This window comes from Ruditapes philippinarum, unplaced genomic scaffold (genome assembly GCF_026571515.1).
Source record: "Ruditapes philippinarum isolate M1 unplaced genomic scaffold, ASM2657151v2 ctg3836_1_1_1_1, whole genome shotgun sequence".
In the NCBI taxonomy this organism is placed as follows: domain Eukaryota; kingdom Metazoa; phylum Mollusca; class Bivalvia; order Venerida; family Veneridae; genus Ruditapes; species Ruditapes philippinarum.
In genome coordinates this window covers 67,657-95,597 of record NW_026863071.1, presented here as the reverse complement: position 1 = coordinate 95,597, position 27,941 = coordinate 67,657, and the positions used below count along the sequence as shown (strand labels likewise).

General features: G+C 32.3%; 2 protein-coding genes across 2 annotated transcripts; one reads left to right on the top strand and one right to left on the bottom strand.

Moving 5' to 3' along the window:
• The first annotated feature begins 148 nt into the window (after positions 1 to 148).
• On the top strand, positions 149 to 8,734 carry LOC132721070 (DNA repair protein Rad60-like). The gene is made up of 7 exons (XM_060705321.1): positions 149 to 403; positions 1,383 to 1,506; positions 3,329 to 3,466; positions 4,507 to 4,663; positions 4,905 to 5,049; positions 7,341 to 7,468; positions 8,074 to 8,734. The coding sequence occupies exons 1-7, from the start codon at positions 376 to 378 to the stop codon at positions 8,311 to 8,313; spliced, it is 960 nt and encodes a 319-aa protein (XP_060561304.1). The 5' UTR covers positions 149 to 375; the 3' UTR covers positions 8,314 to 8,734.
• Positions 8,735 to 15,376: 6,642 nt separating this feature from the next.
• Positions 15,377 to 27,125, bottom strand: LOC132721069 (ion channel TACAN-like). The gene is made up of 12 exons (XM_060705320.1): positions 26,962 to 27,125; positions 25,925 to 26,040; positions 25,437 to 25,553; positions 24,709 to 24,768; positions 23,971 to 24,084; positions 23,098 to 23,187; positions 22,284 to 22,349; positions 21,502 to 21,563; positions 21,093 to 21,185; positions 20,348 to 20,412; positions 19,646 to 19,714; positions 15,377 to 17,893 (listed from the first exon to the last, which is right to left on the bottom strand). Exons 1-12 carry the CDS (start codon positions 27,097 to 27,099, stop codon positions 17,738 to 17,740), a joined length of 1,146 nt encoding a protein of 381 aa, XP_060561303.1. The 5' UTR covers positions 27,100 to 27,125; the 3' UTR covers positions 15,377 to 17,737.
• Between the last annotated feature and the right edge of the window lie 816 nt (positions 27,126 to 27,941).

The window sequence follows — 27,941 nt, the reverse complement described above, 5'->3', positions numbered from 1 at the left end:
GTGCAAACCATGTTTATACGGCAGTGGTTGTAAAGGTAGAATCTGTGTCTGACAGCTGGGGAAAGGCTAATAATGCATGTGAATAAATTTTAAAGAAACTGTAAAATTAACTCTATTTATATAGGTGCTAATTATAAACATTAATATAATGCTAGATTTAATCCTAATTTACTTAATTTATATCTGTCACAGAGTTCAAATGAAAATGATAAAGAGGAAGTGCAGGCTACAAAGCCCAGGTCAGGCGTTCGAGGATTTGCCAGAAGAAAGAAAAATACCAACACGATTAAAGAGCAACCAGTTAACACAGGATTTTATTCTGGATGTGTTACTAAATGTTTTGACCAGATTAAGGCACACACACTTGATAATGCAATGAAGTCTGCACTTCAAGATGAGGAAGGTAAAGAAAAAAAAGAATGTTTGAAAATAATTTTTCCTGACTTGTCAATTATTTACTCTTGTAAACATTGACAGTAAAGGGTATAAATCTATATCTTATGAAATATTTTTATAAAATTTATCAACAGTAAAATTATATTGGTTCCATTATTATATGGCTAATTACCAAAAAATTTGTAACATAGAATGTCTCTGTTATTTAATACACATGAATAATGTACGTAAACAGAATAAAATGTTTCGGAACAAAATATTATTTTGCTATTTTAAGTAGGGTTTTTTTCTGTTTAGCAGTGACTTTGTGCATGCACCACTCGCTTTAAGGCAATTAAATGCCTTTTTAATTTCAGACAAACATTTTAGATGTATTCTTTTTTTAAATCCAAACAATAATTTTTGCATCAGATATATAGCTTTATACACTTTAAGCATGTGTAACTTACATATAGTATTGGAATATATATTTGGTTCTTTCCTTTCCTGCTTCTTGAAACTTAGTTTAAAGTAATGTTAAGTCTAATGTTTAATTTGTAAATGGTCAAAACTTCTGGGTTTTGTTTTTGTTCAGTCTAATGTTTAATTTGTAAATGGTCAAAACTTCTGGGTTTTGTTTTGTTTTTCTTTTGGTTGGGTTTTAAGTCAAATCAACACAGTTTCGGTCATATGGCAACTTTCCAGCTTTACTGCTGGAGGAAGACCTCAGGTGCCCCTCTGTGCATTATTTCAGGTACAAAAGGGCACCTGACTAGAACCACCAATGATTTGTAACTAGCTTGATAGCTTTTTCACATACAGAATCCAATGACACTTGACACAGGTTGAACCTACAGCAGTGACAGGCAAGTGGTTTGAAGTCAAAGACCTTAATCACCCTGCCATGGACGCCCGTAAAACTTCTGGAAGCCAACCAATTAAATTAATTTAAACAGAATTTAACATAAATTTCTATTATGTGTATGTCAGTGTTACTTATTTTACAGATGTAGAAGATGACTTGTTACTGCGTTGTACAACAAAGAAAGATCTACCTTCGATACCTACGTCAGATATGCTAAATCTTATCTCAGATGATGAAGAGACAAATGAAAATTGCTCAAATTACGGGTAAATCCTTTGTCTATAATAGTGATTTTGCATGAAAAAGAAGCAGAATGTAGTTTCTTTACCCAAATTGACAAACCTCTGTCGAAAATTTCCAATTTTATCTTGAAAATTAACTAAAAGATGTGAAAGTTTCCTTTTTAAAATGTCATTTAAATATATGCATAAATCTGACTGTACTTGAGATATAAGGGTCTGAGCTTACAAACAAGTTTTTAGCTCGACTATTCGCAGAATAATCGAGCTAATGCAGTCACCCATTTGTCGGCGTCGGCGTCCCTGTGGTTAAGTTTTTGTATGTAAGCTGGTATCTCCATAACTACTGAAGGGAATGGATTGAAACTTCACACACTTGTTCTCTGTGATTATCTAAGATGATTGGCACAAGTCCAATAACTCTGATTTGCTTTTTTTCATAATTATGCCCCTTTTTCGACTTAGAAATTCTTGGTTAAGTTTTTGTATGTAAGCTGGTATCTCCATAACTACTGAAGGGAATGGATTGAAACTTCACACACTTGTTCTCTGTGATTATCTAAGATGATTGGCACAAGTCCCATAACTCTGATTTGCTTTTTTTTATAATTATGCCCCTTTTTCGACTTAGAAATTCTTGGTTAAGTTTTTGTATGTAAGCTGGTATCTCCATAACTACTGAAGGGAATGGATTGAAACTTCACACACTTGTTCTCTGTGATTATCTAAGATGATTGGCACAAGTCCCATAACTCTGATTTGCTTTTTTTCATAATTATGCCCCTTTTTCGACTTAGAAATTCTTGGTTAAGTTTTTGTATGTAAGCTGTTATCTCCATAACTACTGAAGGGAATTGATTGAAACTTCACACACTTGTTCTCTGTGATTATCTAAGATGATTGGCACAAGTCCCATAACTCTGATTTGCTTTTTTTCATAATTATGCCCCTTTTTCGACTTAGAAATTCTTGGTTAAGTTTTTGTATGTAAGCTGTTATCTCCATAACTAATGAAGGGAATTGATTGAAACTTCACACACTTGTTCTCTGTGATTATCTAAGATGATTGGCACAAGTCCCATAACTCTGATTTGCTTTTTTACATAATTATGCCCCTTTTTCGACTTAGAAATTCTTGGTTAAGTTTTTGCGTGTAAGCTGGTATCTCCATAACTACTGAAGGGAATGGATTGAAACTTCACACACTTGTTCTCTGTGATTATCTAAGATAATTGCCACAAGTCCCATAACTCTGATTTCCTTTTTTACATAATTATGCCCCTTTTTCAACTTAGAAATTCTTGGTTAAGTTTTTGCATGTAAGCTGGTATCTCAATAACTACTGAAGGGAATGGATTGAAACTTAACACACTTAGTCTCTGTGATTATCTAAGATGATTGGTACAAGTCCCATAACTCTGATTTGCTTTTTTTGCATAATTATGCCCCTTTTTCGACTCATGAATTCTTGGTAAAGTTTTTGCATGTAAGCTTGTCTCTCCATAACTACTGAAGGGAATGTATTGAAACTTGAAGAGTTTGTACCTTTTCGGACAATTTTATGTATTCATATAGGTAAGCATTATTATACTCAATGAAACACCCTTGTGACAAATTTTCGAATAGTCGAGCGTTACTGTCCTCCGACAGTTCTTGTTGTTTAAATTGTAACCTTTTATCATATTAGTCAATGGTAGACAATGTTCTGAAGACATTTATTGGAGAAATCTTGATGCTTGACATTCTAGTCCAATAAGTTTTTCAACTTTGGTTTAGATGATTATAAGAAATGAGCATTCTGATGACAATAATATTATATTTAGCATATTATTTTTTATCTTTGTTAAAGGAATGAATGTGAGGAAAACGTAAATGCTAACGCTCTCAAATCACCATCCCCGCCACCACCACCACCACCTGAAGCTCATGGTAAGAAGAGGAGATCTAGAGCAACGAAACAAAAGAAGAATCTGTTAAATGCTGTGGAGTAAGTTTATATTATATTAACAGTGCTGTATGATGCTTTTATTTTCAGAAGCTTAACTTTTAATTAAGAATTGTCAATCTGTTAGTTTAACAGCTACAATATAAAATGCCAGCATTTAACAACGTTTACAATTTGGTCTGATTGCTGAAATATGCAGATTGACCAAATTTTATGCTGGTGGCTTGGAAAAAGTTATTTAATGTTGTGTGTAAACAAATTGCTGATTTCACTGGTTTTTGATTTCTTTTATTAAAGATTTGTCTTTTTGATTGCTTTTAATGATTTAACTGGGTATATTTAACTTAAAAATGCACTCAATATTAGCACAGAACTGTACACTTTTAATTAAAAAGATAAGATAAATATATCATTATCCTAGCTGTTTTTCAATTAGTTACTGAATTTCGATTTCATTTACTGAATTTATCATCTTGTTTTCTTTAAACCTTAACATGCCACCTTTATACTATAGACACTTGCCCCAAGTTGAATTTGGTACATTTAAGTGTCTGTTTTTAAAAAATGTTAAAAATAGGCAGCCAAAAATGCTAAATGATAAATACTGGTCAAACTACTGGCAAGTTTGATGCACTGGTGACATAGAACAGTCATTGTCATCACTAGCATGCTATGTATTATAAGTTAATGTGTTACATGGTTTGACCGACCATTAAGCTCAATATTATAGAGAGAGCATCAGATTAGAAATCCAGGGGTATGTTTATTTTGGTCCTCCAATAAATGTATACTTCCCAGTGACAGTTGATCTGGGACATCAAGTCTTTTGGTCGATTGTCTCTCACCATTTATTTAGAAATTTGGGATAAGTAGTTACTAGTAAGTCATTTGCAGAGACATTGTTAATTACTTGTTAATTATCCAGGAAAGCTTCAAAGCTGGTTAGTACTATCGAACACGAAGATGTGACCAAAAATATATTAAAATCAGCTTTTAAATACTGAAAACACACATATTTTATGTGTTGATTTTTTTCAACAGTTTTTCACTTTTTGTGTCTCAAATATTTCATTTTCTTTTAGCAATTACACAAAAAGTTTATCTGCTGCCCAGCAAGAACTGAAAGCCTCTCAACACATACAAAACCAGGAACCAGATTTTTGTATCATAGACGGGGATGATATGGTAACCGTGCGGGTAGACCATCTTGGCTCTTTGTTGAGATACACTATTTCAAAAGTAAGTTTTATCAACTAATTTAGCTTTAGTACTTTTCTGATTTATCAGTTTTACTCAAATTTTAAAAGACAGATAATTATTTTTCTTAGCCTTGAAACGGTATAATGATAAAAGCAATGGTAAAAAAATATATCTTCACATGTTATACAAATTAAAATAAGGCCATTTAATGGTTTTACTTGTTCAAATTTGAAGCAATTATATTTCAACAAAAAATTTTTCATTTAATGAAAATTTTCAGGATGATCCATTCTCCATCATAATGGCGCAGATATCTGAGAAGGAGAAAGTAGAAGAGAAATGTGTAATGTTGGTACATAAAGATCGGACATTGAGGTCTACAGACACACCTGTATCAGCTGACCTACAAATTGCTGATATTATAGGTATACTCAGATAATTCATTCCTACATGTAAAATAAATGAGAGAAATTTCAGTCAAACCTGTGATCATAGGCCACTGATTTTGAGACCAAAATGTGGTTGTTATGGACAGATGGTCTTTATTCAGAATACATTTTGTTTTAAGATTAAATAATTAAGGACAATTTTTGAGAGAATGGTCTGTATTCAGAAAATTATACAAAATTTATGCTTACGAATTGTTATGTTATGTTTTTTTAGCTCACCTGTCACAAAGTGACAGGGTGAGCTTTTGTGATCGCTTTTCGTCCGTCGTCCGTCCGTCCGTAAACTTTTGCTTTAAATGACATCTCCTCATAAACCACTGAGCCAATTTCATCCAAACTTCACAGGAATGTTCCTTTGGTGGTCACCTTTAAAAATTGTTCAAAGAATTTAATTCCATGCAGAACTCTGGTTGCCATGGCAACCGAAAGAAAAATCTTTAAATATCTTCTTTTAAACAACCCTAAGAGCTAGAGCTTAGATATTTGGCATGAAACATCTTCTAATGAGGGTCTACCAAGTTTGTTCAAATAAAAGCCCTGGGGTCAAAATTGGCCCTGCCCCAGGGGGTCATTGATTTTCCCTATATGCATATAGTAAAAACTGAAAAAATCTTCTTTTAAAGAACCCAAAGAGCTAGAGCTAAGATATTTGGCATGAAACATCTTCTAGTGAGTGTCTACCAAGTTTGTTCAAATAAAAGCCCTGGGGTCAAAATTGGCCCCGCTCCAGGGGGTCATTGATTTTCATTATATGCATATAGTAAAAACTTAAAAAATCTTCTTTTAAAGAACGGTAAGAGCTAAGGCTTAGATATTTAGCATGAAACATCTTCTAGTGAATGTCTACCAAGTTTGTTCAAATAAAAGCCCGGGGGTCAAAATTGGCCCCACCCCAGGGGGTCATTGATTTTCCCTATATGCATATAGTAAAAACTTAAAAAATCTTCTTTTAAAGAACCCAAAGAGCTAGAGCTAAGATATTTAGCATGAAACTTCTTCTAATGAGTGTCTACCAAGTTTGTTCAAATAAAAGCCCTGGGGTCAAAATTGGCCCCGCCCCAGGGGGTCATTGATTTTCCCTATATGCATATAGTAAAAACTTAAAAAAATCTTCTTTTAAAGAACTCAAAGAGCTAGAGCTAAGATATTTAGCATGAAACATGTTCTAATGGGTGTCTACCAAGTATGTTCAAATAAAAGCCCTGGGGTCAAAACTGGCCCTGCCCCGGGGGTCATTGATTTTCCTTATTATTTATGTGTATAGCAAAAACTTAAAAATTTTCTTTGAAAAAACCCAAATAGCTAGAGTTTAGATATTAAGCATGAAACATCTTTAAGTAAATATCTACAAAGTTTGTTTAAATAAAAGCCCGGGGGTCAAAACTGTCCCTGCCCCAGGGGTGTCATTGTTTTTAACTATATGTGTATAGTAAAAACTTAAAAAATCTTCTTTTAAAAAACCCAATGAGCTAGAACTTAGATGTTTAGCATGAAACATCTTCTTATCATATGGTTGTCTACCAAGTCTGTTCAAATAAACAAATAAAAGCCCTTGGGTAAAAATTGGCCGGGGGGGGGGGGGGGGGGGGGGCTATATACAGGTGAGCGACATCTTGGCCATCATGGCCCTCTTGTTTAAATGTATTATTTGTTTTTTTTGCACAATAATATATATTAAAGATCCTGTTACACAATTTTTTATGGTTTTAAATCATAAATATGATGCTCAAATTAAGATTTATCACTATTATAGGTTCCAAAAAGCATTATTTATAAAGATATTACCGAATTTAACATTTCATGTAAATAAAGGGAGGTAATAAAAAAAATATTTTCTATAAAGTTTATATTTTAATGATTACATATTATATGCAAAAATATTTGCAGTACATATTTTACATATTCTTCGATGCTTTAAAGTTTGGTTGAATGTTTGGTTTACTACTTTCATCACAACATACCGGATTTAGTTAGGATCTAGGAGTTAGTTTATAGTTTATACAAATTAATTTTAGTGTGATCTTGTTGGAAGCTATATGCTTATTGAAACTGTTCCTAAAACAAACAGTTTTCACAGAAACAATGGCTTGTTCTTGACAGGGTATGAACCCACTTGGCCAGCAATCCTAAGATTACAAGTCTGACGTGTTAACCTCTCGGCCATGCCAACAACAGGGAGCTATGACCCCTATATATGCCAACAACGGGGAGTTATGACCCCTATAAATGTTTATATGCATGTCTATATTTGTTTTGTGTTTTAACAGAATGTCATATAACATCCAGCTTGGAAGATTCGTTAAATGATAGTTATGACCAGGATAATCCTAACATCATCGAGCTAGTGATTCAAGGCCAGAACTCAAAACAGCGTGAACTAGTCAAAGCACATATAGTTTGTATATTTTATGTTATATTATTATGATAATTGTACATAACGTGTACAGTGTTCGGGCAGGGCGAATAGTGGCTTTAAATTAAGTATCGAAACAGACAAGAAGACAATTTGCATGTTAATTTGTTAAAATGGAAAGATGGTATTATGGCTTTTCAGTGACAAGATATAACAGTTTTGCAGAAGGTTCCTTTCTGGACTGATCATATCTGTTCCCTGTCTCAAATTTGGTATTTAATGGCATCAAAAATAATGAAACTTAAATGGAAAATTTTCTGTATAATTTTCCTTGAAATGTGGATTTGAGCATTGGGTAAGATTGTTCCTTCAATAAACTGCTTTTCTTTAAAAAAAAAAACAAAAAAAAACTGTTTTCTCACAATGGAAATTGCACATTCACATTTAAGACAGTTTTTAATAGGAAAGTATTTTTTAAGATATTGCCCAACACTTCCAGTTACTAAATGATACATATAGGGGACTAAGAGTAAAACTGCTACACCTGCTACTTTAATTCATATGAAATAAAATTGTTTAAGTTATAAATCATACCCTAACATTCTTCTCAGTAGTTAACTATTTACTTTGATGTTTTATTTTTCCAGAAAAAACCAATATCAGATATTATTAGCGAGTACGCAAAAAGGATGAAAAAGGATCAGAAGTTTTTACAGTTTGTTTTTGATGGAGAACAGTTAGATCCAGGTCAGACACCAGAAATGTTTGACATGGAAGACAATGATGTCATAGACGTTAAAGAAGTGTCGGAACCCTTGTCTGCTGAAGTTGCTCGTGCCAAAAAGGCAAAACTTGCCAAGTTACATGAAATCATTGAAATAAGTTGATTTGTACGACATGCTGATATTTGTGAGAGAGTATATATATTTATATATATATTTTAGTTTTTTGTCTTGAAAATTGAATGATTAATGATTGTTACTTTTTTAAACAAATTTTCTAATTGGAACAATTAGTGGCAAACAATATGTTATCAAGCCAAGAGTAAAATCAATATCTTCCTCTAGCCAAACTTACATGTTTACACAAGATATTATATTAATACTTACCGTCTGATAAAAAAGTAGTGTCATTTCATTCATTCTACTCTTCTTGCTAAGCAAGTTTCTACAAATTTTATCTACTTGGAGAAACTATTCAACTAGTTTATAGATGTCTAATAAATTATATAAACAAATGTTTGAGAAAAGTATCATTCTTATAATTATTAAATGAGCCGTGTCACAACAAAACCAACATAATGGGTTTGCGACCAGCATGGATCCAGACCAGCTTGCGCATCCGCGCAGTCTGATCAGGATCCATGCTGTTTGCTATCAGCTTCTCTACTTGTTATAGGGTTTGTAAGCGAACAGCATGGATCCTGATCTGACTGCGCGGATGCGCAGGCTGGTCTGGATCCATGCTGGTCGCAAACGCATTACTTGATTTTGTCGTGATGCGGCTCAAATGTAGTTAGAAATCAAGTTTCTTCACACCAGGTTTGAGGCAACATTATTTTGTTAGTAAATGATACCTGTCCACAACTGTGTTCAATAATGGTCAGGGATTCTACATCAGGAAGTTGTTCGTTAAAGGCACATTATGCTTCAGAAACAAACTATTTGTAGTTTCTGTAGAAAGGGCAAACATTATTTTTATAACATTTAAATAATGATTCTAGAACATGTAAGATTTTTATCATATGAAGCCAAAGTAGCAAAATGTCAAAAAAGTAGTATTTTAAGTTGTATTTCCATACAAAGTACTAGATCACTAAAACTACTAACTGCCAAAAATCAACTGAAGCAAAAGATAGTTCAGGTTATTAGCCAGTGAGTAACTTTTTGGGAGCTATAACAGATCACCAAAAAATAAAAACGTTTTAGGAAATAAAAGCATGTATGGGGCATAATGAACCTTTAATTTCTGTTAGTTTATAATTTTAAAGTTATGAGTCTCATTACATGTATTGCCATATCTGATTGTACATACATTATACCATGTTTTTGTTATCCCCCGCCGAAAATTTTCGGCGGAGGATATAGAAATAGTCTCCGTCCTTCCGTCCGTCCGTCCTTCCGTCCGACATTTTTGTCCGGAGCATATCTCTAAAAGTATTTGAGTTATCAACTTGAAACTTCATAGGTGGATAGACCTCATTGAGGCGGAGTGCAGTGCACAAGAATGATAACTCTACCTTGCATGATTTTTGAGTTATTGCCCTTTGTTATTTTTCAAAATTGATTTTTGTCCAGAGCATAACTCCAAAAGCCTATGAGATATTAACATGAAACTTCAAAGGTGCATAGATCTCACTCAGGAGGTGTGCAGTGCACAAGAATGATAACTCTACCTTTCATAATTTTTGAGTTATTGCCCTTTGTTATTTTTCATACCTAATTTTTCACCTGAGTGGAGCATAACTCAAAAAGTGTTTGAGATATTAACATGAAATGTCATAGGTGGATAGATCTTAATGAGGAGGACTGTTGTGCGCAAGAATAATAACTCTTCCCTATACAATTTTTCAGTTATTGCCCTTTGTTTTTTTTTCATGCTATTTTGTCCAGAGCTTATCTCAAAAGTATTTGAGGTATCAACTTGAAACTTCAAAGGTGGATGGATCTCATTGAGGAGGAGTGCAGTGCTTAAGAATGATAACTCTACCCTGCATTATTTTTGAGTTATTGCCCTTTGTTATTTTTCAAAATTAATTTTTGTCCAGAGCATAACTCAAAAAGCCTTTGAGATATCAAAATGAAACTTCATAGGTGCATATATCTCACTCAGGAGGTGTGCACTGCACAAGAATGATAACTGTACCTTTTATAATTTTTGAGTTATTGCCCTTTGTTATTTTTCATACTTATTTTTTCAATTCAATTTTTTTCTCAAAAGTATTTGAGGTATCAACTTGAAACTTCATAGGTGGATAGATTTTACTGAGGAGGGATGCAGCACACAAGAATGATAACCTACCCTGCATTATTTTTCAGTTATTGCCCTTTGTTATTTTCAGCCATCAGTATTCACATAGGTTTCAAATCTGTAATCACTATAGCCATCAGTTTTCATTACCAAAAGACCTCTTAAAATGGAATTATTCTGCTCTACTACATATACATTCTTCCAATGAGCAAACACATTCGGCGGGGGAATGGCCATGTTGACATGGCTCTTGTTGTTTTGTTAATGCATTACATACAGGTGCTATGTCAAAGTAAATAAGAGATGTGGAGGTTGTAAAGTTCATGTTTCACATAAAATTGCAAAAGAAGGTATAATATTGTTTTCCTATATAGTTAAATTTTGTGAATTCAATTTACTATTACAATTGTTAAATTTCATATGGAGGAAATTCTAATGAGAATTTTGTTTATATTTTCTTAAATGAGAAAGAATGGATATAAAGCATAATTTTTTGTAAGACAAAATATTTGATTTGTAAGGAGGCATAATAACACTATACATATATCCCATAACCCGCTAAATTTGTATAATGGATTTGTCCAGCTTGCATTTTTGGGGCTGTTTATAATCAATTTTACATAACTTTATATGACAAGATGAACATTTCAATTATATAATTTGTGCATCAGAAGCTGTTACTTAACCTGCAGGAACTGAGAAGTACTGGTAATTAACCTTTGACACCAGTATAGAGCCAGGCAAGTCTACCCAACCCTGCAATCTGACCAAGCTATACACTGATAACAGATATTATATAATCAGAAATATGTATGTCTGTGCTTTACTACGGTTATTTGTAATATTTATGAGGGTCAGCCATATATTTGCTGGTAAACTATTTTAGCCAGCAGTCTAACAGTTTGATGATGTAGCATATGACCATTAAACATCATAAATTTGATGATGACAAATATAAAACCGTAAAAAGAAATCAAAAGTATATAATTTTTTAAAAAAAGAAATGAACCTTTGCTATCAATATTATGATTATTCAAATGACTTGACAGTATTATAAGTATATAAAAGACAGTTAAAGTTCATTGTTGTACATTCTGTAGTTGCATTTAAAAGGTTTTAAGACTAATAAATAGCAGTAATAATTTAGACCCACCCCCACCCCTTATATTTCAGCATTTGAACATTTTCTTACATAGTGAACTGAACTTTTATTTTTTTGTACAATTAATTTCTAATGTAGTGTTACATAAAAAATGTAAATTTCATGATTAAATTTAGTTCTTGATGTATTGACTTGTTAAAGTTGAATTTTTTATATATTTTTTTAATTTTAAAACTCGAAATTCCCCTTTCAGTTCATCAATAATAATGATTTTGTGACATTATGCTCATTTTTTCATTATCAATTTGAGCTGAATTAGTTTATGCGAATTTAATTTAGTTTGATTGTGTTTGAAACTTATCTTATTGAATAAAATAATTGAATTGAATAATTCCTGGAACAAACCAGTACTAAGCAATGAGTTTAGAATTTCTTGTTTGGCTTGCCCCTGACAAGGTTTAAACCCACGAGGCCGGCAATCCTTAGATTACTAGTCTGGCGTGTTAACCACTCAGCCATGCTGCCACACAAGTTGAGCTGAATTGAGTAGTAATTTAAAAAGATCGACTGTTATAATGAAGATTTACCAACAGTTGCTATTGGAAAATGTTAATGATAAAAAATATAAAAAAGACTGCCCCAGTCTTTTCCAAATTGAAGGTTACAAGTAAATGCCAATGAATATTTAAAAAAAATTTCTTTGAGCCATGTGAGATATTTATTTAATCATGTGAAGTACATTTTGAAAGTGAAAGGAATTGTGGCAAAATGTAAACTGATTTTGTCTTTCACCTGTTCACCCACTATTGACCCTAAGATGGGCATAATGTCACTTTAATGGAGTCACTAAGACCCTACCAATGATGAATGTCATGGCTGTAATATTTTGTAATATTATTTAAAAGTTTTAGTTGCTTGCATTACATAATCATTCATGTTAACATTAAAGTAGACAAAATCCCCACTTTGTTTTATTGTTACTGAAGTCCATGTCCATACTTGACTTAATGAATTGTGGTAGCATTTTTAGCTCGACTTTTTTTTAAAGGAAAAGAAATACAGGTATTGCTATAGTTATGTTGGCGTTGCTATTGCCATTGCCGTCAGCAAACTTTAACATTGACCATAACCTTACGTGGAGCAATTACTGAATATTGACCAAAACTGTTAGAAATCAGTGTAAAAACCAATCAAACATTTAAACCTGTTTACAGTGAAAAGTTAACAGAGGAGAGAGTAGTTGGTACCAATGGAATGAGTTATAAAACCAATCTTGTACAACCATAAAAGAAATTAATAACAATAGTGGGGAGTGAAACTGCCAAATTAGATGGGAGTTTTTAAACTTTTGAATTTGACTATTAACGGCCAATAACACAATAAAACAACCACCTATAGACCCATGTGAATGAAGGCTGGAGAGTGCTGAGTAAATAAGGAATATATTGCCCAAAGAAGTGAGGAAATGGCAATATTTTCACAAATGTGCAAGTGTGACTCAAAATGTGGTTTTATATCTTCGCTTCAATGTGAGATGAACAGTATATTCACAAAAACTAGACACGTGTCCATAGGACACAGATGCCCCCACACGCCACTGTTCTGTCAATCTTATGACTAGGTCAAATATTTTTTGGACTACATTTGCCACAAGTTGAAAACTAAAAATCAACAAAGGGCCATAATTCTGTTAAATTTGGTCGCAGCAAAAATTCCTTCCTTTACTACCATCTATACATTAAGGTTGTGCATCCCTGGAAGTTTAAGCAAAATCTGCCATCCGGTTTAAGAGGAGTTGCGTTCACAAAATTTCTACATAGTATATAGTGAAAAAATCAACAGAGGGCCATAATTCTGTTAAATTTGGTCGCAGCGAAAATTCCTTCCTTTACTACCATCTACACATTAAGATTGTTCATCCCTTTAAGTTTAAGCAAAATCTGCCATCTGGTTTAAGAGGAGTTGCGTTCACAAGATTTCGGGACGGACAGACAAGTGCAACACTATAATATGCTCCCACATTGTGGGGGCTTAAAAAAAATTTCAACCTTATTTATTTTAAAAACAAATTTTTTGACTGCTTTCATTGGAGCACTGAAAAGAAGAAAGGCACGTAAAACAGTTTTTAACAACTGCTTAAGCAATAGTACAAGTATATTTTAACCATTAACCTGTTTAATTTCTTACATTTATTCCATCAACTACCATGTTTGAATCTGTATTAACTTCCAATTTCGGGGTTATCAAGATGAAATTTTCAAGTAAGTCTGCTAACAGTATCGAGCCTAGACAGGCTACATGGACAAGCAAGTTTTATAAAAGTATGGTATTTAAATTGAGAAATATACCATCACCTGACATAAAAAACTATACAGGCAACAGTTATTTACATGTTATTTGTATATCAAAAATTGGAATACATGCCAAATAAGGTTTGATAAATTTATGTCAGTCTTACTAAAAGTGATATGGATTTTATTGCCCAGGGGAAATACAGTATTCCAGGTTGTTAGCTTGAAATACAAGAATATTGCTAAAGGCAATGGATGCTCCCCAAACCTGAACATAAATAATTTGCCAATGTATTTAATGCACATTACTCAAGAAAGACTGTAAGAGGGAAAGTGTAAAACTGTATTTTTTGCACCCCCTGCACCCAAGGTATCTACTCACCAAATATGAAAGACATCAGTCAATAAATAAAGGTTATATGAGCAAAATTATAAAAATCTTTTTTATCAGTCTCATAACCTTGACCTTAGCCCAAGTGACCACCTCGCCACCAAGTCTCCACCAAAATACTTATACATGTATTTACCAACTGAATTAGAAAGACCCCAGTAAATCAATAGAAGCTGTAAAAGATTAAAAATAGATTTTTAGAGCCATTGACTTCAACCTTAGTGTTGGACTGTCCCGTTACTTTACAAATGTTATAAGAACATCAAAAGAATCTAATAATGAAAAATAGACAAATGGAAGGACCAACAAATTGACAACTATAGGTTTTCCCTTTGTAGGAATAATGTTTCCTGTTTTGTCGATATATATTGGAAGGTTTTCATGTACTTGTACAATAACTGGTAACTGTAACTAGTATAATTATAGCCAGCTGCCTGATTGTATATGACTAAAGTACTGTTACAAAGGTACACAATCTTTTCACCCATCGAATATCTGTCACATGTATAACTATGTATCATGCTGGATTATGACAGAAAAACCGACATTATTGATCATTTTCCATGGGTCAATACATGCACGACTTGTTCTCAAGAAAAGTATCTATCCAAAATGCTTCGATTTAACACAAAGACTATTTCAAGAATCATTTTTTATTGAAATAATAGTAAACACTGAAATTTTGACGTATGCCAACAGAAAAGATATAAATACAATATCTAACAAAACAATTTTAAATGTTAAACCTGGTTGAATTTTTGACACATTGTAATAAATTAATAATCTGATGAAACTGTAGTTATGGAGTTATTATTTATTCAAAATTATCAAAAGGGAGCTTATTCCCCAAGATAAATTGTCAATGAGTTAAGTCCCTTTGTTTTCAAATACATTATTATCTAACCTACTTTTATTAACCATGATCATATCATAAATGATCCATTGTAATTATGGTCATATAACAAATATCTTTCCGCTTACACAGATTTGACAACGTTTTGTTTTTGCATATTGTTGCTATCGACCAAGCTACCGGTCATATTATGCTAGAAATGTTGTATAATGTTTAAAGCAAATAAACTGTATTGTATTGTATTATAACAATCAATTTAAATTATGAATGGTAATATCATTATTTGTAACATACAACAGCAGACAATATATATTAAATTTCCGATGTTTGTTATTTTGTTAAAGTGAAGATAAGAAGTCAGTGACAGATGTCCATGATAAATTGTTCAGTAAAGTGATGATATAAAATATTGTGCATTCAGACATTAAACATGGATTTCAACTTTATTTTCTCCTTATAACTATACTTGTTATTATGAAAAAGACAAAAAATATTAACATAAGGTTTTTTCTAGTCAGGCAATTTTCAGCAATTGTTTCCATTAATCTTTAAAATCTAAAATTAGCATTTAACAAAGAGTTAAAATTAAATATATACATAATTCAAATTACACTGATTTTGTGATAGTAGAAATATAATGGTGCAATAATGATGTGATGTTTTAATATTTTGTTAAAACAATTCCTCGTAATTCAAAGTTTTAAGGTATCTCTGTTAACATACAAAAATTTCCTATGTACTTGTGTAGGTCTTAAAGAATGTTTGTGTGTGAACATATTGCACTATGCATTAACAATAAAATTACAAGACTAACAAAGTTCAAATAAAGCAAATACAAATCTAATGTTTCAACAACAGATGTTTTCTAGGAGTAACTGATTTTACAAACTGATATTAGGTCTATCTTTAACATAGCCGCCCTTTGTAAGCCCTGGCACACAATTTGTTGGACTAGTATCTACAGTAGCATTAAGCTTATAAACCAACAGTTGTTGTTGGAATAATTCTATGGCTGCCTGATTTATTATGAGTATTAAGAAATGCACCAATGACTGGACACTGAATACAATGTATTGACTGTAACACCCATGGATTTATATATAGATGTATATAAAATGCATGGAACAAGGCACCAAATCATTCCATTGTTCCCTGAATTAATATAAAACTATATGACTAATGACCGGTTAATGCATAAAGCCAGGTATCAAACTTTTCCCTGGCTCCCTGCATCAACCTTAAAAATAAAAGAATGAGGATAAACTGAAGCAAATTACCAAACCTTCCCATGGTTCTCTGAAGTCCTCTGATTAGACTATTGCAAGCTGAGTTTGAGGTGTTAGATAATTAACCCCCTTGAAATAATCTCAAAACAGGGCTGGTCCATTATATACAATTATTTAACAGTGCAGGTGTTATTTATACAATTTTGAGGGAAACTTACAGTTCAATTTTATTAACTTTTACCACTATAAATATTTTCAAAAGGTCTCGTCCATTTTGTAATATGGACTAAAGCATTCATCATTTTTATGGAAAAGCTCAATACAAGTATTGAATGAACAGCGGAAAGTGCAGACCATGATCAGACAGCATCAATATTCTGGCTGATCTTGGTCTGATAAGCAAAAAAAATATCAACGCCTAAATCCAATTCTATATGTTTTTGCTAATTCATTATATACGCGCTATTTCATACTTGTTCGTATTTTTGATAATATCAATGTCGATTTGCGGAACAGAAGCACACAAAAAATGGACAGACTGGAACCCAGGTCAGGGTAGAATCACTTGCTGCTAGAAGACCTTAAATTACCATTACCTGATACAACATCATATACATACTGACAGCCCCTCCTGTAAGTATGTTTTAATACATAGATAATGTGTATGTCTGCATTTATTACTGTGTTTAAACAAATTCTTGAACAATAATATCTAAAAAAAAAAAATTGGGCATATGATAATAAAACAAAAAAATAACAAAATTACACACAAAAAACCTTATCAATGAAAATAATCATATGATTTCCTGCAAAAAAATCAACAAAGAATAAAACAAAATGAGCACCATTAACAAAAAAAAATAAAACTTAAAAAAAAAAAAAACATCTATTGCATTATAAATAATATAATACATAAATACTCCTCAATTTTATCATTATCTTTTTAGAGAAATTCTGAACACAATAGAAACAACTGACTTCCCAAAATTTATCCATCATCTGCAAAAGCTAAAACAGTACAACTTCTACTGAGTCTTAAACCCCCTTTAGGAGGGAAAGTGTTTGGTTGTTTCTGAGAGATGCTGATCTTAAGAGGTTAACTTCAGTATAAATCTTTGGGGAGATTTGATTTGGTTGTTGTTAAGTGGTTACTGGTCTATATATAAAGATATTTATACATCAAACACTAAAATTGTGTAGTTAAACAAATTTCTGTGCACCAATTGTTTCAATAATGTAAAAAAATCATTTCATATAAAAAATCTTGTCCTTATTAGTCTTATAAGAAAAATATTGTAACTCTATTTAAAATATTCAATATTTTCTGATCACTTTACATGCATATGAGCAATACTCATGCCCTATTAACATCAATTATTTACATCTTTTTTTTCCAAATAACTATATAAAATAAGTAATTTCTCATAATTTACATGTTCAAATAAACCTCTCTTAAATATATTTTTTCATTTCTGTATTTACAAAACTTTCTGTTTGTTATTGAAGCGGTACTTGTTTTTATAAAACTTCTTTTTATTCCTCATGTCCTCTGTGAATTTCTGTTTCAGCACTTTCAACGTTGTTGTCATGTTGCCTAGAAACAGCACTAGATGGATTATACTTAACACAGGCACCTGGAAAACAAGTACAAGGTCACATTTACAAATATAGGTCAATGGTTAAGTCTACAAAAATATAGGTTAAATGTTACATCTACAAATATAGGTCAAAGGTTACATCAACAAATATAGGTCAAAAATATACATGTAAGTTGAAATATCAATTGATGGTTACATCAACCAAAATAAGCAAATTATTTTTCTTCAAAGATACAGGTCAAAAGTTTTATCAAAATATACTACAGTAAAAAACTAGAACTGCCACTGTCATGGCATGAATACCCCCGCATACCACTTTGTCAGAATCAACAGTGGCCATTTAGAACTCAAGGACAACCACCCTGCAAAATCTGAGTTTACTAAGCCAGTGCATTGTTAAGATATGTATTCTCCATGCTTCAAATGTGAAAATTTTAAAATCAAGTTTTTTTCAGTCAAGGTCCCTGTGACCTTGACCTTAGACCCAGTGACCTCAAAATCAAAAGGGGTCATTTACTAATCATCACTAACCTCCATGCCAAATATGAAGACTGTGGGTCAAAGGAATCTTAAGTTATTGGGCAGACAAGCTTTTTTTTAGTCAAGGCCCCTGTGACCTTGACCTTTGACCTCAAAATCAATAGGAGTCATCTACGAATCATGACTAACCTCCATGCCAAATATGAAGACTGTGGGTCAACGGAATCTCAAGTTATTTTGCGGACAAGGTTTTTTTAGTCAAGGCCCATGACCTTGACCTTTGACCCAGTGACCCAAAAATCAATAAGGTTCATCTATAATAATGACTAACCTCCATGCCAAATATGAAGACTGTGGGTCAAAGAAATCTCAAGTTAAGGTCCCTGTGACCTTGATCTTTGACCTAGTGACCTCAAAATCAATAGGGGTCATCTACTAATCATGACAAACCTCCATGCCAAATATGAAGACTGTGGGCCAAAGGAATCTCAAGTTATTGGGTGGACAAGCTTTTAAAGTCATGGCTCCTGTGACCTTGACCTTTGACCCAGTGACCCCAAAATCAAAAGGGGTCATCTTCTAATCATGACTAACCTCCATGCCAAATATGAAGACTGTGGGTCAAAGGAATCTCAAGTTATTGGGCGGACCAGGTTTTATTTTAGTCAAGGCCCCTGTGACCTTGACCTTTGACCCAGTGACCCCAAAATCAAAAGGGGTCATCTACTAATCATGATTAACCTCCATGCCAAATATGAAGACTGTGGGCCAAAGGAATCTCAAGTAATTGGGCGGACAAGCTTTTTAAAGTTAAGGCCCCTGTGACCTTTGACCCCAAAATCAATAGGGGTCATCTACTAATCATGACAAACCACCATGCCAAATATGAAGACTGTGGGCCAAAGGAACCTCAAGTTATTGGGCTGACAAGGAAAAACCGACGGACGGACGGTGAGACGTCCGGAACGACAAGCTGATTCCAGTATACCCCCCTCATAACTTTGTTGTGCGGGGGTATAACAACATATTAAATGACAGGTAAAACAATCATACTAAAATTTAAACAATGAACAGGTCTAAAGTTACATCTATAAATGTAGATTAAAGATTATATCTTCAAATATTGATTGATTCATAGGGCAGGTCTACAAATTTTAATCCAAAATAGAAATGCCGTGACATATGCCATTTAAAAACAGTTCCAAAGTTCTGAAACTTTGAACAGTACTGATCCCAAATTATTCTGTAAACATAAAATGTAAATGATATTTTCTATTTTCACAATATTGAGTAAGGTTTATATTTTACCTGCCATTCTGTACATCTTGGATCTTGGTATAGGTGATATAACTTAATAGCATTATACAGTTGGAAAAACTGAAACATAGAACAATAACCACATGTTATACAAACAAATTTATTACTGTGTTTTTGTTTCATGTTTTTGTTAAACACACCAAATATAAAACACAATAAATGAAAGAATAAAGTACCAGAAATTAAAAAAAAACTCCACTGAGGCCAAAGCCTAAACATTTTCTAACTTTTTTTTCTGCAAGAACACATTATATATTACTTACATTATATATTACTTACAACAGTGGTTGAGAGAACTTAGACAGGTTACCTTTGACAAAATTACAGCAGAAAAACAAGACAAGAACCTGAAACTTCTAAACTCACCAATGACCGGCCAATTGACCTGACATTGTCTTTACAAAAATTTCATCACTAATGCTCATATTCACAGAACTATCCCCCCCCCCCCCCACCCCCTCATTTATTGTCATCATAGATTAGATATTCAATATCAACTAAAAAAGTGTAGTTAAAATGGCAAATGTTCATAAAATTTAAGACAAATTTCATAATTACTTTACAAAATTAATATGTCTTTATAAGTTCATCTGAATATTGATCTTGATCCTAAAACTGGTCTTTATTTTTATCTAGTTAAACTACAATAGTGAGGGTCAATTTATTAGTCAGATATCTTAACCAACAACTTACATAAGCAAAGGAGAGAAATGGCAAGAGGAAGGCTAAACCTTTGAACATCCAGGACATGAATCCCTCTGAAACAAACAACAACAATATTATATAATATTGGTACACTTAGAAAATAATACATAAATATTCTGACATCAAAACTGCAACAAACAGCTGATTTGTGGAACATGTAATTGATCGTATGCAACTTTAATTAGCAATGATTCAAATACGATTTGAACATTTTATCATCTAAATTTATGTACTCGTACTAGCCTTGCTTTAGTTTCCATTGTTATTATATTGTTAATGTATATTAAATTGCTGAAACTAATCAATCAATATTACATGTATATGGTCTATTCCAAACTGTATTTAGCCTGGGCTGCTTCAAAGTTTGTTGCCATTAGTGATTAAACTTTTAATAACATAGTGCATCAATGTACAAATACCTAACTAAGTATATTCTATACTTGATCTTTATTTATTTACTTTTACATGGTGCAATAGAAACTAAATGTGTTACATAAGCAAAGAAACAGATTAACTTGAATATTTATTGTTCAACAGATTGCACAACACTGATATACACATGTATGTAAAGTACATGAGAGAGTACATGATAAAAAAGTAATGCACATGAGAGACTAGAACACAAACTGTTTCGTTATATAATTTTCTGTCACCATGACAATCAAATATTTACACATGTTTGATAGAGGAACTAAAACAGCTACACAGTTCTGGCACAATGTAACTAACTTACCAACTGTAATATCCATGTCATGTCGCTGGCCGAGACATTTCAACCGATACAGACACCCTCTCTGATAATAGTACTGTAACACTTGCACGAAAGCTGCAAATATCAAATACAATTATTTGGCTGAAATTTTATCTTGATTGATCTACCAAACACCTGTGACACTGTTGAATTACACCCTTATTGAAGGAATGCTGCAAATATTGAAACAGCAAAGAAACCTTGGTAGAGCTACCAAGCATCAGGTGCCAAAATCTGCACTCAAATAGGTTATATGGTTGCAATATTCAATAAATCCAAATAATAAACTATATAAAATAATAAACTAGATAAGCATTGAAGATGAAAAAGAGCACCTATTTAAGATAGAATTTAAGATGAAAACATGACTTTAATAATGAGAAATACTCACCAATATAGAGAATAAACCATCCATACTGTGTTCTAAATGACTGATAGGAGTAGCCGTCAGGCCTGTAAAATAACACTCACATAAAATCATATAATAAGCTTTACCTCTACTTGATCTGTATAACGCACTGGTCTTGATTTTAATTTGGAACAGTCAATGATAACTGTGAAGAATTCTGAGAGTTTACTGGTGAAAATAAACATTTTATCCTAATACTGTATAATGTATCAGCCTCAAGAGAGCATCTTAGTTCATCAACTGACATAACATAGACTACCTCAGTAATTTTTTCACAAAAAGAGTCACAGCATAGAAATAATTTGGGAGAAATGTCCAGTGAACTCATTTAGTTATTCTGAAAAACAGTATTTCTAGATTTTTGAGTTTGAGTCCTGGCTAGGCTGCACATTTTTCTCGTCCTGATACATTTGGCACTCATTTGGGATCCAAATGGAGTATAAGTCGTTGATTCTTATTGATTTCTGTACAAACTGGAAATAATGGGACAATAGGGGGAATATGTCATGGTATAGAGCTATTCACTAACTAAGTGTATGGATTAGCTCCAAGGGTTGCAGGTTTGAGTCTCAGTCAGGCAGCACACTTTTCCTTACCCTTTCCTTACCATTAACATACATATTCAGCACATGTTGCAATATTTCAATCATAGTATTTAGAGGTAGGCAAGATGTTCAGTCAGCAACCTAAATCATATGATAAGATTCACCCAAACTACCAACAAACTTTGAGCACCAAAAAGTAAATAAAATTGTTATAAGTACCATATCAGAGTAATAGCAGAGCATGCTGTTGAGACGAAATGATGCAGTAACCACCAACCCTTTATCCTGAATAATAAAATAACACAAATTATTTCAATCACATATTCAAGAACAATGCAAAAACATGCAATATAAAAAACCCTTTTTCAATATATTATTTTAAATCATATTTGTTAAATACATAAATCTTTAATGATTTAAAAGAATATATGTAAAAATTCATAAATAGTTTAACTAATATTTCACACTTGTATAAACATGTATGTCTTTTATAAATACATGTAGTAAAATATACAATATTTTACTACAACAAAATGAATTATCCATACTTATTTCTGGCTAATTAAAATTTTAAAAAAAACCTCTTTATAAAATAATATAAAACTGTAATGAAATAGTCTTAGTATGGTCTTAAAACTGCACAGTGCCACTGTTTCCTTGGGCAAATAACTTCAAACTCATTGCTCAGTACTGGCTGGTTCCAGGAACAGAGTGTATCTATAAGCTTATAGCGTCTGACACAATCAAGATAAAATGAATTCTGCTTCAACTAAAACTGCACAACTCTTCACAAGATACTCCCTGTTTGATTTCCAGTAGGCAACAAGATGAATGATACCTTATTCAGTATAGATCTCACATTTGTCAACTTACTTTACTAACATTCATGTACTTGTTTGTTTTGGACACATAACTGATCATGTACAATGACTGGTAATTAACAATATTCCAAAAACACTTTTGGAATATCATATAAACATGTGTACTATCATATATACTGTATTTATCATAATCTAAAAGGAAAACTTAATACCTTGACCCGTTCACAATCAGAATCTGTTCCCGAATTGTTAGTGTACAATAATACCATACTAGCAGGAAATGTAACACAGAATCTGCCCATCTAAAATAAAAAGAAAGGCAAAACACTTAGAAGAAAATTCAATTAAATATGAAAAATATATTTAAGTACAGGGGAAAATTTAAATTATATTAATTTTTTTTTTCAGACTGATGACTTTGGCATAGTAAACAATCATCAATTTTTCAATGGTTACAACCATTACAAACATTTTGCATGCCCAACCTTAAAAAGATATTAATGGTCATAATTCAATAAATATCATAGCAGAAATAGTGGGTCTTGGTTGGTGATAATTAATATCAGAATATCCTCAGTGGCTAGATAGGTACAAAACTTTAAACAAGTGTTATATCACTGCTAGTGACAGTGTGGGTAGGATAGTCCCACCTATTTGAATAATCTTGCTAAAATCTTTTTACATTTTGTCAGAGATTTTTATTACAGAGGGATAAGCAGCTCTAAAATTAAATTTGTTTCCCATCCAGACCTCAGCAAGATTTATCAGGCCTTGGTGTTTCAATTTCTACCATCTTGTTTTACAATGGCAAAGTTACTGGAAATTATTAGTTACCGTATGTGTTTGCATCTTCATCCATTACCGATAATGACTTCTTGCAGGATCATGTTATTGCTGATACATATTTTAAGTGTATGATGATATAGTTTTCTCTCCATGTAAGATAATGCTCCACGATTTTATATGGGCGGCTACAACCTCATGAAAATATTTCAAATTTATCATCTTTCATTAAAAGCTATTTAATAATTACAAATAACAAACATATTTTTGTTGTGTACACCCCTCTGTTAACAATGACATACCTGAGACTTGTGAAGTTTACAATATAGTTGGCAAACACCAGTATCATGGATAATCCCAGCTGAATATAGCTGAGTGTTAGCTTAAATCTCTCATAGTCCTGCTTGTATAGGTATCTGTAAATGTTTTATATAGAATAACTTGATAGATTATTTACAGACTAGTAGATAATTAATAAACAGATGAACACCTCTACTAGGTTAGAGCACTGACATACACCAGAAGATTTTATATAACGATTTATTTTGATGTAGGATTATCTTGATGAAAAAAATCTTTCAATTTAAATACCACTAATCTCATGGAAAAAAGTGCATCTTAATGCCAGAAAGCTTTGTTTGTCTGTTTGGTTTACGGCACACCAACACAATTTAGGTCATATGGTACCAGAAACAGAAAGATAAGTTTAGCTAACCTCAGGTGTTACAAACTTAAAGCAACACCCCTGGTCAAAACCATGTGCTAGAGCTAAGAGATGCATAGACTCCATAATTCAAACCTCTTCTGATCAAGCAGAGCTAAAGCTTTGCTGCAATTCTGATGCCTCAACCCTTAAAGGCAACCCTGCAGCCACAAGGGAATTCCAGACAGCAATAAAGTAATTTATGATTTGTCAAGCTTATTCTAAGAGTGTTCAAATTTATAAAAGCATTTGTTAATACACTAAGATTGATAATATAATCACACACAAAATATTTGATAGTCATATAAAATAAAACACACTGTATACATGTACTTACTTATCTTCTTTGTTTAGAAGAGAAATGTTGACTTGACCTAGTATAATATTAAGGTAGATCCTAAAAAAGAACAGAACAATCACAATATTTTATTATGAGAAGCAATAAATTAAAGTCAGAATATAAGTTTAGATAGGTATACCAGACTTTACTTAAATAATTTAAGTATATATCTATTTGTCCCACACAAAAAAGTTAAAACAATTTAATTTGTAGAGTTTATTGCCAGTTTTACAGGTTTTTTTATTAATTTTATCCTGGCGGAAACATATATCTAGTAACAATGATTTTGGATTCTTTACTACAATAGCTAAATAGTTTATCTATTTTTTATCTGAAAGTATCTACATCTTCTTCACATACATATTTGGACATCAAAGATTTGTAATTAGCCATTTTTTATAAATATATCTCATATTATTTATGACTGCAAAATGGGCAACAACTTGATTTGTGATAGCCCAAATCAATGAACAAACACACAACAACAACAACAACAACAACAAAACAGGCAAGAACATGACACATTAAATCTAATGTTAAGTGACACAATAGATTTGTTCAGATCAACAAGTTCTCATCTATATAGAATTAACATCTATAAACATTCTGTCAATTATTTCAGTTTACATGCACAGACAAAATATAACAATATCTTTTAACATTGAAAAGTTAAGTACTATTTAATTTCTAATTAATAAATTAGAACATTCTTCTTTCTAAATTACCCATTTTTATGAGGCAAATGATCTTCAAAGTCTCGAAATGTATTTTTCCTCTTGGTCATTCTGTTTTGTGCCTCTGTCATGTGTTTTTTGTCCTCAGTTGAAGGATTTGGGATAGCTCTATAGTGAAATAATAATTTGGAAATATACAAAACATGCCAGCAAATTCTTTTATGATATTATTTCTAATAAAAAGATGGCATTCCTAAAATTAAAAGTGAAATGTGAAGTGAAAAATTCTAAATTAACAGACCTTATACTTTCTCTGTCTTATTCAAAAGGGCAAAAAAAATTCTACAGCTCATTTAATGTCCGCAACATCAAAATATTAAAAATGTAAAATTGTCTTGCTATAATGCAAGTAATTATTCTAGTAGTTAAAACTCTGCAATGAAATATAATCTAGCTAATATTCATAAAAAATATTGTAAAAGTGTTTGTTATTTCTCAAGTATTTTACAAAAATTCTTTGCAGCTACTTCAATGCTTACTTGAGAGCTTCATTTATTTTCTTGATCCTGTATCGCTGATGGGCAATTCCACTCAAGCATTTCTTCTGTAACACTTTAACTTCATCTAGTTTCTTTTTGTAATTTTCATTATCAAGCTGTAAAAATAATAATAACATTAACAACTCTCATTTTCAATGTTTGCCTATAGGCAAACGCAGGAATTTTCAGTACATACAATAGTCCTATAATAATATCATAAAAGTGTTGATTAAAATTATATGCTGAAAATATTTATTCTTTTGCTGCATTCTTGATTTCTTAATAGTCTTTACTAGCTTCTTAATTGGAGAAATGAATGATTGTCAATCTTAAACAGTACACAATATTGTACTAAGTAATGCCCAATCACTCCAATCTTTTTAACACTGTGGGTGAAAGTGGCAATCAAGGCTTTATGCATTTTTGGTTGGAAAGTAACACAAGGAAACTAACTTAAAGCAAGTCAGGAAAGAAAAATGGTAGTACTTAACATTGTTACTCGCACATAAGTGGTTTAAGCAGAAAGTTAATTAACATAAATTGCTGTTTTAATAGGTGCAGCAGACAGAAACAGCAGACGCTGACAGTTCAAGACAAGTTTTACTAATGACAATTTTCCCATTTAAATTTTTAATCAATTTTAACAAGGAATTAAGCAATACTTACATCTTGTCAGTGTGTGATTGAGTATGCACTTGTTATAGTTTATGATGTGCAATCCCAAGAGACAAGAATATCACAAAACAACGTTTTGTTTAAAGACTAAAAACAGTTTAGATGATCATTAGCCCAACAAACATATTTTGCCAGAATATTGAAATGTTAACATCAGTAACTTTTTTCATTTCCTGCATGTGTTTTCAAACAGTATGAAAGCATAGTAAGTGTATTTGAAATTTCATGATTTGAGGGCTGCGTGTTAACGCGCATTTCTTACTGACTCCAGTAAGCAGTAAAATGATTTTGCGTTGTGGTTGAAAAAATCCATATCCGAAATTTATGACAGTTACACTTTGCATTTATCTCCTTAACCATACCTCTAACTCCATATAATCTTTATCCAGGTCAACCAAATCTTGTAAAACTGATTGAATAAGTGGATTATCACTCTCTTCTGGCTTGATATCAGCCACAGCATCCTTTTCTGTGGGATTACTACCTTCAGTCGTGTCCATTGTTCGATTATGGCGTAAAGCGGTACAATGAAGCGCAAAGTGAACAAAACAAAACAGCGTAATATGGCCAAATACAATGTGAAGATATTAAAAAAGCGTCAAGTGATGCAACTCTATTTAAAAAAAGCAGATATGACGGTAGATTCCAAAACTTTATAAGCCGCTATTTAACATTTTTGTTTTTCATCTGATTCGGCATTATTATTTCATAATAAGATTTTTATTTGTCCATCCTTGGCTTATCAACAGATTATATATAGTTTTATCAAGGTATGCTTCACTTTACTTCATGGCATGTTCGATGAATGAATACGAGCGTGTCAGATTCCTGGCACGATTATTGGTGGACTTTCCCTACGGGGTTGTCTTCAGCGTTCACGTCATGCCATAGTATATAAACGGGTACGCTGAAGACCTTAAGCTAATATGACGGCAATTAACTAAATGACGTCAGAAAAAATACTAACAACTACACTCAATGTTGTTAAACATATTTGTATTTCATTTTATTGGTATATTCGAGTTAACTCGACAGTCTATTGTTGTTTCTTATCTCATCTTCCATTTAAGAAAACCCCTGCTGGGGACCAAGACTTTATGCGTCACTAGTAAGAAGGATAAAAAGCAAGACAGGTGTGTATTTAGGGTGGGACATGGTCAATCTGGCTTATATCCTTATTCAACATGGATATTCCAATGAAAAATGGTCATTGGGAAGAATTAATTCATGAGTATTTGTAGTAAGATAAGATGAGATAAGACAAGTTAAGGAATGAGATACGAGATATGAGATATGAGAGATGAGGGATAGGATAGGATAGGATAGGATAGGACAGGACAGC

What these genes read in the sequence shown, in the direction of transcription:
- LOC132721069 (XM_060705320.1), bottom strand. Translation starts at nt 27,099, where the DNA reads ATGGACACGACTGAAGGTAGTAATCCCACAGAAAAGGATGCTGTGGCT. An exon ending in GTAAACTTCACAAGTCTCAG is followed by an intron (nt 23,188 to 23,970) that starts GTATGTCATTGT and finishes TTTTTATTTTAG; the next exon opens with ATGGGCAGATTCTGTGTTAC. An exon ending in CAAGATGTACAGAATGGCAG is followed by an intron (nt 17,894 to 19,645) that starts GTAAAATATAAA and finishes CTTGTTTTCCAG; the next exon opens with GTGCCTGTGTTAAGTATAAT.
- LOC132721070 (XM_060705321.1), top strand. Translation starts at nt 376, where the DNA reads ATGAAGTCTGCACTTCAAGATGAGGAAG. An exon ending in TGCACTTCAAGATGAGGAAG is followed by an intron (nt 404 to 1,382) that starts GTAAAGAAAAAA and finishes CTTATTTTACAG; the next exon opens with ATGTAGAAGATGACTTGTTA. An exon ending in TGAGATACACTATTTCAAAA is followed by an intron (nt 4,664 to 4,904) that starts GTAAGTTTTATC and finishes GAAAATTTTCAG; the next exon opens with GATGATCCATTCTCCATCAT.